Source organism: Sus scrofa, chromosome X (genome assembly GCF_000003025.6).
Source record: "Sus scrofa isolate TJ Tabasco breed Duroc chromosome X, Sscrofa11.1, whole genome shotgun sequence".
NCBI classification, from domain to species: domain Eukaryota; kingdom Metazoa; phylum Chordata; class Mammalia; order Artiodactyla; family Suidae; genus Sus; species Sus scrofa.
The window spans coordinates 95507355-95519222 of record NC_010461.5 but is presented as its reverse complement, the minus strand read 5'-3'; the positions used below and the strand labels follow the sequence as shown (position 1 = coordinate 95519222).

The 11868-nt window shown below is 34.7% G+C and overlaps 1 protein-coding gene across 1 annotated transcript; it reads left to right on the top strand.

The window, feature by feature from the left end:
- On the top strand, nt 8302-10503 carry CT83 (cancer/testis antigen 83). Its single transcript, XM_005673848.3, has 2 exons — nt 8302-8667; nt 9449-10503. Exons 1-2 carry the CDS (start codon nt 8593-8595, stop codon nt 9755-9757), a joined length of 384 nt encoding a protein of 127 aa, XP_005673905.1. The 5' UTR covers nt 8302-8592; the 3' UTR covers nt 9758-10503.

The window sequence follows — 11868 nt, the reverse complement described above, 5'->3', positions numbered from 1 at the left end:
TTGTTTAGTGCTTTATGTTAGTAATTTTTCATTTTAAGAGTCTCAGTCTTTAAATTCTCTGTGCTATATTTGGCAAGATTTTATGTCAGAGTTATGTTAGCTTCAAAAAATGTATTAAGGAGCAGCCTTCCCTCTTTTACCATGATCTGACTTTTAAAATTACTGGCTAATTAAATAGGCCATGAAAATATGAAAAAAACATAAATAGTCAGTCTTGGAATTTGAATATAGCTTCCCAATAGAATACAAGCTGCAAGGAGGATTTTTGTCTGTTTTGTTCACCACTGTATCCTCACTGTTCTAGAACAGTGCCTGCTATTCAGTAAATGTTTGTTGAGTGAGCGGAAAGTAATGAATAGTTTCCCCAGACCTTTTGTGGAGTTGTTTGGAAGGTTTATTTTTCCTGATGTATCCCATATTTTGAGGATAAAGTTCTTTTCCGGCATCACTTACACATACCACCACCCTCTCAAAAAAAAACCTGGTTTATTTTAGACAACTGAAGTATGGATGTTACTAGAAAAATCGTGTATTGTACTTAGCTTTCCCAAGGATGTTAAAAACAATTATCAATATTTTCCACTATTTCAAGTTACAAAAAGGCTGAAAATTATATTTTAGTAAAATCCTCAGGTTGGCATTTCAAAGTTTTAGTGACAAACAAAATGAATTATTAAAGTCTCGATTTGAGATGGACATGTAGCTCATTGTCTTAGTAAAAAAACCTAAAAGCAATTTTTCTTCCAAGTCCCTTAATACTTTCCAGAACATATTCCAGATCATATTGCAGGTCACTTAAAATAAGCTCTAAATGTTACTTAAAGTAAAACAACGTCACTGAAATTAAAATGTCAGATTTAAGCATCATCACTCAGATTAATCTTTTTATTTTGCCTATGTTACAACACCAGGGGAGATATGGGGTAGAGGAATAAAAACAAGGTCTCAGATTAGGGTTGATCATAGAGTATATAGCCTTTCACCTTTTTATTTTAAAACAAAGAAAAGGAATATACCTAGTAATTTTGACTCAAATATGATTAATTTTAAAGGGCATGTTCTCAGCAAAATTCCATGGTGATTTATATGTAGTGAAGTCTGGATTATGGTGTCATAGGTCAATGATCTGTGGTATATTTAACAAATAAAACATACCACTTATTTATTTGACCCTGGATTAAATGGTACAATTCCAAATGAAAGAAAGCTATAATTTAAAAGTGCAGAGAAACCCCCCAAAATGAAATAAGCTTACAATGCCCTCTGTTGATGAAATGTGTGACTAGAGAATGCATGATCAGAAAGAAAAAATTCAACATATGTTTCTTAGTTCATATTTGTTTAGTTTCTCTAAAACACGTCCTAATTGAATTTCATAAAATAAATGTTTTGTTTTTATAGCAGTCAGCACAAAATTATGTAAGTCAATAGGAAAAAGTATCAACATATAAATTGTTAATGCAGCAGGCCTAGTTACATGGCCTTGAATAGATATGATCTACTTGGAACTCGTTCTGGGAGAACAACAATTGGAAGGGAAGAACTATTTTTTTAGACAATTTCAATTAAAGCAAGGAAGAAGAGGTAGATGCGTAGAATTCTGAACAAGCCAGATTGCTGTCCTCCCTCTCATTTTCCCTAATTTTCAAATATCAACCAAGTCCTTACAATGACGGAGTTTGTGTGTGTCTTATAGGTGAAAGGTTGGTTTGGTATCCCGAGACAAAAATCTAAGTCCCCTCCTCTGGAAGGTGTCCCAGAGATTAATGGACATCCTTCAGTAATTGCTCATCCTTCTTCTCAGTAGCATATGCCTAAGAAAAAATACTACATTTCTTAGCCTCTTTTGCAGCTAGTTTTGGCCACATATCTACCTTGTGGCCAGTAAAATGAAAGCGGTAGTATCATATGCAACTTTGGGGAAACATCCTTAAAAGAGAAGAAGCGTGTCCTTCTTCACCTTTCCCATCAGCATGTTAACAGAACAGTTCGGCAACCATCTTGGACCATGAGGTGAAAGATACATGTTGAAAAGGACAAAACAACAGAGTATAACAAACCAGGGTTCCCAATACATTTATGAATCTCCACTGCCCATATTGAACTGCTTGTCTTTTAATCAACTCTTTTGTTTGTTAAAAATATTTTTATTTTGGATCTCAGTTCTGGCTGAATCTAAACCTAAACGAAACAAGAAATATTGGAGTAAGAATTTCAGAAAAACTGTGTATGACTAACATGCTCTCAAACACTCAAACAGCAATAACCAATAAAACAACCAAATCAAGCTTCCTATCTATTTCATGTATCTGTAAAACTGAAAAAAAAAAGACAAAAGAGGAAAACAGTCACACCATCGAATATTGTGATATCATAAGTTATTATTTTTTTTAATTTGCTTTTGCTTTTTAGGGCTGCACCCACAGCACACGAAGGTTCCCAGGCTAGGGGTCAAATCCGAGCCACAACTGGCTGGCATACACCACAGCCACAGCAATGCAGGATCCAAGCCACATCTGCAACCTACACCACAGCTCACGGCAACGCCAGATCCTCAACCCACTGAGCAAGGCCAGGGTTTGAACCTGCAACCTCATGGTCACTAGTCAAATTCGTTTTTATTGTGCCACAGTGGGAGCTCCATAAGTTACTTACACTAAGAATTTATACAGCCTTTACTGCATTATTCAAATACATTAGCAATGAAATGTTATTGATTGTGTTAAATAACAAATGACAATATAATCTAGGTATTTTTTAAAAACTGTTAGAAAATTGATGTTATGTACACATTAGTATAAAGTCTCAGGAGGAAGAAGTATTTTACGTCATATATAAAAACGTGAGTGAACAAAAGCTTTTACAACCTAGAATTTTTAGTTTACTAGTGCGGGTGGGGGTTTATCTTTTCCTGTGTAAGAATGAAGTGGACTCTAAAACCACATTCTGCAAGCACATGAAATAGGCCTGATTCTGATGCGAAACTAAGGTGAAAACACATTTTTCCACCACTCCTCTAACAATAAGATAGTACTCTGTAGTTCCTGTCTCAATCATGTAGCTTCATAAACTAAAGAGAGCCTACCAAACTGCATTAGTATAGTTTGTTAATGGCAATTCAATAAGAAGTAACTTCTGCTGCTTGTTTCCCATCTTTCACTTCTGGACAACTTGAGTGGTTTTCTCTCTCTCTCTCACACACACACACACACAACCATAACCTCTCACCTCTTATCCATTCTTTCAAAGCCACATTTGTTTGCCTTGTTTCTCTTACTGCCCTTAATTTTTCCTCTTACTCCAAGAGGCAGTTATCCTATAATTGAAATTGTATATGTCTATTCAATAACCTGCCAACCACCACCATCACATTCCATAATATCAAACCCGTCTCTGAGATATTTTTTAAATTAATAATAGTTCAAAAACATCAATAATCTTTCACATTTCATGAGTCAACAAACCAATAATATTTCACACTTCACATTGTGATAGTCACTGTACTTAACAATAACCCAAAGCATGAGACCTCACTGACTACACTGATTTATAAAGGAATTGGTACTTGTGAAAGCATAGGTTCTGCAGTGTCTTTAAGTTGAACTTATATTGTTAGAGACCCGGAGAAGAAATAGTCATTAGAAGGTGGAAAGACCTGGGAATCCCTTTACTTTCTGTTTATTATACAAGGTAATACCTTTCCTGCATATATAAACAGGAAAAGGCACTACCAGGGAAATGCAAATTTTTCTCTGCATACACAGTTGTTCACAAAGATAACAAATTTATCAGAAACACTCTTTCATAGCACAAACCAAGATTTGGGGGAGAAAACAAGAGTGGGTTTTTATTTTATGCTAACACAATAAATAAAATCCTTAAGAGGGAGGGAAGTCATAAAGAAATATAGAAAAATGACCATCAAATTAAGTAAATTTGCAGCAGAGACAACTGAAACAGCATTTTATAACTGAATAAGCACATGCTTGCTAATGACCAAGATGTACAAATATTTAAATATTTACAGTCAATATTTTTAAAGTACAGCAATAAGCAAACAGTGATCATTAGGAACTTACCTTTTTTCCAAAAATAAGAAGCTTAAAAAGATGATTTAAGGTGTACCCTTGTGGCACAGATGGTTAAGGATCTGTCATTGGCACTGCAGCAGCCAGGGTTTGCTGCTGTGGTGCAGGTTTGATCCCTGGCCTAGGAACTTTCACATGCTGCAGGTACAACCAAAAAGAAAAAGAAAAAAAAAAAAAAGATGATTTAAAATATATGCCAGAAGTACAGAGAATTTACAAAATATTTCAATAATAATAAGTAATCTGTTTTCTGTGTACAAAATAATATGGTCTTTAAACAAAAGAAAACTCATTCTGATTTTATTTTCTGTGTTCTAGGGTATTTAATAATTTTCACATAATAATTTCCAATAAAATATCCATAAGCCACTTTTATTTCTATCCTTAATAGTTTTTATATGTATATGTTTAGACACATTTAAATGTACAGTTATATGATAATGTGAAGCTTTCCATCTTATTTTTAAAATATAATTAGCTTTATAAGCATATTAAATAAAACAATGTATGTTATATTTATCATCTTAATACAATTGTGATAATTCCTCTAATAAACAAAAATATAAATTATATCCATTATCTCATATATGTTCGTTTTTCTCTAACAATTGTACCCAGTCCAAACTCAAATATCTATCATTACCAGATCTAACCAATTAAACTTGTTTCCTTGTAGAGAAAAATAGAATTCAGAAAATCAAAACTGTCTAGCTCTTTCTTCTCCACCAGCACACATTTCATATTATTTACAATATTTTAAAGGAATAAATGTGTATGTTATTACTATCCAAAGGCTTTATTCATCCTGTTAAATTTACAGCTGTTATATAAATAAGGAGCAAAGATAAATGAAAACTGGGTGTAGTGACCAATGCTTTGTACACTTTTCTTGCTTAGAATTGTCCAGATAGCCAAAGTATATTTACTACTTAGCTAATTTAATATGACTTTAAGGAATAAAGTTAACTAAGGATGTGGAACTTACAATTTAAGCCAACACATTCTTTTTTATGATTTGTAACGTTATATAAATTCACAAGACTAACTCCTTAAAAACATACCATTATTGCAAATTCATTTAGTTCAACAAAATTTTGTGTTTTAGTAATTTAAAACTATTTGTGGAAACAATAATGACAATTACTCAACCTATAAAACAAAGTAAGAAATTTAAATATTTTAAACATTTATAAATTCAAGACTTGTGCTAACTAGCTTTATTATTTTTGCATGGTGGTAGAATCAAGGCAAAGAAAAAACTGTTGTTAAACAAAAATTAAATCACTCTGATTTGTCCTGTGTCATCTACTCATTCGTAGTATTATATGAACTATTTTCTAACATGATTCATAGAACTCTTTACTCTTGAAATCATTCCAAAAAATCTAAGGGTCTCCCTTCTCTGCTTATTTTGTTACCTACTAATCTAGGCTATTGTTTGCAGTTACAGTTAAACTTTTCATCTGAGTTTCTTCTTTGGTTTGAATGTTCTTGATTATTTTCTGAATAAACATATTCCTAGAATTTTCAAATAATGATAAAATTTTTTGCTCAACTAAACATTAATATTTTCCAAAATATAGAAACAAAATGGAAGAGGAAGAAAAAAAGGGAGACATGAGCAAAAGCCAGCCCCAGATATGTGTCAAATCATCATGGTAAAAAGCTAACTATATTTCTTCTATAAGCTTAGGAGATGCCATGGAGGCAGGAAACCTGTTTGACACATACATACAATAAGTGACTACAACTAGTTTAAACAGTAAGTCACATGAGTGGCAGTTCTAAGTCCATATCTTAGAAATATACTATTCTTGAAGTATGAAAAAAAGAAGGATGTTTTCAAGGTATTAGACAAATGAAAAACAAAAGAAAAGTTGGCATCCAATTAACAGGCAGTTAAAAAATTGAAAGTCAATTATATGTGTGACATCCACTCCTTTATTTATTTATTTATTTATTTTAATTTCTTACAGATTGGAAGATAGTATACTTTCAATCATTTCTACTAGCTGCCACATCTTAAAAATCAACATTTAGTACGTTATGTCAACAATCTTACTGAAAGAGCTAAAGGGAAACATGGACAAAGAACTAAAGGAATTCAGGAAAATGATATAGGAACAAAATGAGAATATCAACAGATATGGAAATAATAAAGAGTTAAAGAACTTTCGGAGCTGAAAAATTTGATAGCTTAATTGAAAAATTCACTAGAGAGATTCAAAAGAAGACTTGAATGGGGAGGTGAAAGAATCATGAAGCTGAAGACATTGGAAATTATAAAGTCTGATGAGTAAAAAGAAAGAAGACTAAGAAAAAGAGAACAGAGCCTAAAGTATTTGTGGGATACCATCAGATGGATCAATATATGCATTATGGAAGTCCTAGAAAAAGAGAGAGAGAAAGGAGGAGAAAGATTTTTTGAAGAAACGATGACAAAAATTTTCTCAAATTTAGGGTAGTATGTGAACGTACAAATCTAAGAAGCCCAATGATCCGCTTTAAGAGACCCATATTGAGACACATAATCAACCTGCTGAAAATCAAAGACAAAGGAGGGAATAATGAAAACAGCAAGAGAAATGTGACTCATCATCTACAAGGAATCCCCAATAAAATTATGGGTGGATTTTCCAGCAGAACTTTGCAGGCCAGGAGGCAATAGGATGATACATTTAAATTGCTGAAAGAAGTAAACTATCAACTGAGAATTTTACATCCTGCAAATATGTCAGTCAATAATAAGGGAGAAATCAAGACATTTCCAAACAAACATGTCTGAAAGAGTTTGTTAACCAATAGACCTACACCAAAGGAAATGCCCAATGGAATCCTTCAAGTTGAAATGGAAAGGACACTAGTTAGTAACTAAAAGCCATATGAAAATATAAAGATCTCTGCTAAAAATAAATTCATGGGCAAGGTTTAAAAAAAAAGGAAAAAGAAGGTATTACAGTAATTTTGTTGGTTAGCAACAGTCAATGTGCTTGATAAGAATATTTTCCAAAATCTTTGAAGTGTTCCTTTGGACACCAAGGTGTTCTACAATGCCCTATTCTAACTTCTCTGTTTGTACATCCTACACAGACATGAGGGACTTTCTTACATATTTAGAGCTTCAATTGTCATTCATAATGCAGATGCCTCATATATTTATGTCTTATTTCCCTGAGATTTATTATTTCATGTTTCAAAGTCACCTCAAACTCAGCATGCCCAACACCAAATTCATGATCAGCATCATCCCCATACTTGGTTATTTCCCATGCTTCCAATTGAGAAAGCCATAATGCCAGCACCTTCATTCTCCTTTACATCTCATATGGTATTATAAGCTGATGTGTCATCATGTACTTCTTGTCATCACTTATTGCACTTTTACATTATTTCTGTGAGTATTTGATTAATGTCTATCTCTCAAACTAGAGTGCACATTCCAGACGAACAGAGACTTTATTTTTGCTCATAGTCATATTCCCATGGTAGAACACAATGCCCACCCTTTACACGGGTGTTTAATAAGTTTGAGAAGGAAAGGAATTATATTTATACATTTTCATATCAAACATTTCTCAATTATGAGTTCAATGCTTAAACATTTATTTATGTAACAAGTATTTTTTAAACACCCGTGTAAAGGGTGGGCATTGTGTTCTACCCTGGGAATATGACTATGAGCAAAAATAAAGTCTCTGTTCCTCTGGAATGTGCACTCTAGTTTGAGAGACAGACATTAATTATATACTCACAGAAATAATGGATTCAAGTCCTGCTTTTGCCACTAGTTTCAAATGAGTCTACTTAACACCTGAATCTGTTTCTGCATTTCCAAAAGTAGACACAGTATTAAAAAATACCTATAGCACAAAATTATTGTGAGAACTATATGGGGAAATGTCCTTGGAATTACTTTTTAAGCTGTACAATGACACAAATGTACATGAACTATCCCAATGTGAGTAGAGTTGAGTTGGGAGGAGGTATTTGGCCAAGACTCACAATTTGTAGGTAGCTACTTCCTACGGTGCATTTCTACCTTGTTTTTGAAGTTGCTTTTGAGATGACTAATGACGTGATTGTATTAAAGATAACAAGTTAACAACAAAAAATATCTAGTATTTAACCAGTTAACCAGTCAATTCTGAGTCTGTCTACCATGTTTCAGCTTCCCCCAACCCCAAACTCCCCCATTGCCTCTTATTCTCCTAACTGTAACCAGTTGGGCAGTTAGTAAAGTGTCGCCTGATTTCCTGCAGGTCGGTATGACGTCATCAGATTGTGACGCAGTGCCCGCACGTGCGTGCTCAATTGTGAGGTCACGCGCCCTCTCCAGTATATAAAGCTGGAAGCAGCCTTGCATCCCAGTTGCACCAGGCAGGGCGGGACGCTTAGCATCCTGGCTCACGGCTTCCTGGGTCCGGGCGGCTAGCAGCCCCCTGCTTCCCAACTGCCCCCCGAGTGCCTTGGTGCCCGAGAAGAGAGAAGAGGCCAAAGAGGAGCCATGAGTATCCTGTTTCTGCTAGTGAGCGGCGTTCTCTTCACCTTCATGTTTGTCTATTGGAAAACTGGGTTTCAGGTAAAGTGTGTAAGAACGATTGGAATTGGATGAAGCTGGATGAAGACATGGATTGGGGAGGAGGGCAAGTTTAAGAGCGTAGAAGGATAGTGAAATACTAAAATAAGAGTGAGGGGAGGTCACCTCATTTCTTTTTCTTTTGAAAGAGCCCCGGATGTTTACTCTTTACCCCCATACTTCTCTCATGTTGACCAGCAGTTCCACAGCTGCGGTATGTTATCAAAAGCCCCAGGTCAGTAAGCGGTATGGTCAGCTTTTCACTCACTTGAAAAGTACAGCAGAAAGTGCCCACTCCTCACCACCACCTCCCATTTTAAGAATCTGTATCTTCTCTCCTCTTCTCTGGCTTCTACTGTCCCATATGTTTCTGTTTGCCTCTTCCTCCCTTGTATTTTCCGTTTCAGCCATCTTTATGAGGGCTTTTGGGGGCATTCAAAAATAATTAAGCTCAAAATGTGCATTTCCTGGATTTAAAGTTCCAAGGGAGGTGCTTTTAGATAAGAGTCAGACAGGGTCCAAGTACAGACCTACGGGACTGCCCAAGAAATGTAAGCCAAGGGTACAGCATTTGGGCATTACAAGAATACTTTCATATTTTTTTTCTCAGTCTTTTTTGGGAAGGGCATATTTCCAAATCAGTGTATTCATTCAACAGATTTTAATCTTGAGGGAGGGCAATCTGTTCATTGTGGTAACCAAGACTAAGCATATTGTTATTTGGTTGTATTTGGACATTGCCAAACTCAATAAACTACATATGTATAATTTCCTTCCCTTACAGAGAAACACTGGTGAAATGTCATCAAATTTGACTTCTCTTGCACTAGTAAGATCATCCTCTTCTACTCGGTCAACTAAGAGCAGTACTGATAAGAGTCTTTCAGTCAACAGTCTCTCTCGGGATATCTTAACTAATTTCCCACACTCAGTAGCCATGCAGAAGCGAATATTGGTAAACCTCAGGATCGTGGAATACAAGCTGGCTGAACTGGAACAATTCCTAGTTACTAAGGGTTTAAATGGTGCATTAGTTAACCGGAAATCCACTGATGAGCTTACAGAATGTGATGACAGTGGAGGCAGTTATTAAAGGCACTTTGAGTGGATTCATTTGATTATATGTGTTTATACCAAATGAATTATTATTTAAAGGGGTAGGGGATGCCAAGTCAGATACAAAATCCAGACATTTGTCAATTTGCTTACCCACATTTAAAGAATTGATTATATTGCTAATATATATTTTACTGGGGAGGGAATGAAAGCACAATAGGGAAACAGTTATTTTTAATAAGCTACAGTAAAAAGAATATAGCTGAGATATAGTGATTTTAATTTCACTCGTGTGTGAAAAACACTTCTAATGATTTGAAATACAATAGATGTCTCCAAGTTTACATTAAAGTAGATCGGATTTGATAGAATTCTTTCTATTATGCAGAATAGTCTTTCTTACCACTGCTGAATCTGTGTTATAATAATATAGGAGCTATCACTGACCACCCTAAAGTGTGCCAGCACTCTGTTAAGATTGGCACTTACACATTTGTAAAGATAGTCACAGAAACTGTTAACTACTCTTTGTAGTCAGCTCTGGAAGTGCATTTCTTTTCCAGCACCTCCTCTGTCACCAATTAGATATTATTTCATTAGAAGTATGCCTAAATCTTCCTTGAATTACAAGAGTCACCTGTAGAAATTTGCATGCTTTTTTTCCATTTGGTAAAAAATCCACACCTCAAATAGCACCAAAACATAATGGTAGAATGCATGTAATATAATATGAATTAAAATCAAAATATTTCTAAGATGTAGTTAGCATCTGTTTCAAATAATACTAAATCCAATATAATTGAGGAATCAACAATCTGTTGACATTCACTAATAGCATTTGACCTACCCTCAAAGAAAACCCTCAAAATATCTAACACAAGTTCATCTTTTGTACATAATTCACTGAGATTGTTCAGTCTCAGGCCTACTTATCTACTTACTTTCATGCCTTCTCTCCCCAAAATAAGTTACCACTATAAATGAAACACCTAATCCCTTACTTCTTTAATCTTCAACCAAAAGGAAGAGGAAAAGGAATTTAAAATGTTTAAGAAATTAAGGTTCAAAATTATATTATTCCTCATTTGACCAGAACAAAAAGTTAGCAGTAGTATATGTGGTTCTCAAACTTTTATGAGTCACAGATCCCTTTTGGTATTTTGATGAAAACTATGGACTCTCTCCCTAGAAAAATGCATACACATACCCATAGAAAAATATTACATATCATTTCAGTTTCATACATTCTCTAAAGCCTGGGTTAAGAACCTTAAGAGTAAATGAAAAGCTTCTTATGTGTTAGGCAATGGCGTCATCCTAGGTTGTGGCATTAAACCAATTGTCAGTGATACATAATCAACATATAACTCTATTAGTGATATGTTTTCATTATACTTTATAAGAAAACTGGTACATAAAACCTTATAATCTGGCTGCCCTCATTCTTGACAAGTTTGACAAAGTTTGTCTCCTAATAAGTATGTAAATAAGTTATCACCTATAAGTAGTAGCTTGTTCAAATAAGACAAAATCATTCTTTTTTTTTTTTTTTTTTTTTTTTTTTTTTTGTCTTTTTGCCTTTTCTAGGGCCGCTCCCACAGCATATGGAGATTCCCAGGCTAGAGGATGAATCGGAGCTGTAGCCACCGGCCTACGCCAGAGCCACAGCAACACAGGATCCAAGCTGTGTCTGCAACCTACACCATAGCTGACAGCAACGCCGGATCCTTAACCCACTGAGCAAGGCCAGGGATCCAACCATAACCCCGTGGTTCTTAGTCGGATTTGTTAACCACTGAGCCACGACGGGAACACCAAGACAAAATCATTCTACTTGATCTATTAACTATATTATAATCATAAGGCCTTAGATTTGATTGAAGCCATTTCCTCATTAGTATTTTGTTCCATTTTCTATTTGAAATTAAACCTAGATTTTGGAATATATAATGAACTACTCTTAATTTTGTGAAACACAGTAGAAATTAGATGGGTCATGTTTTTCTTCCAAATACAACTAAGGAAGACATTTTGAGGGGAAAGAAATAATCAAAGCTTCTGAATTCCATTTTCTAGATTTATCACTCACTGACCATAGAATCCTTGTTTTTCTGTCTTATTTCACTATTTTTAAATAATGAATATAAC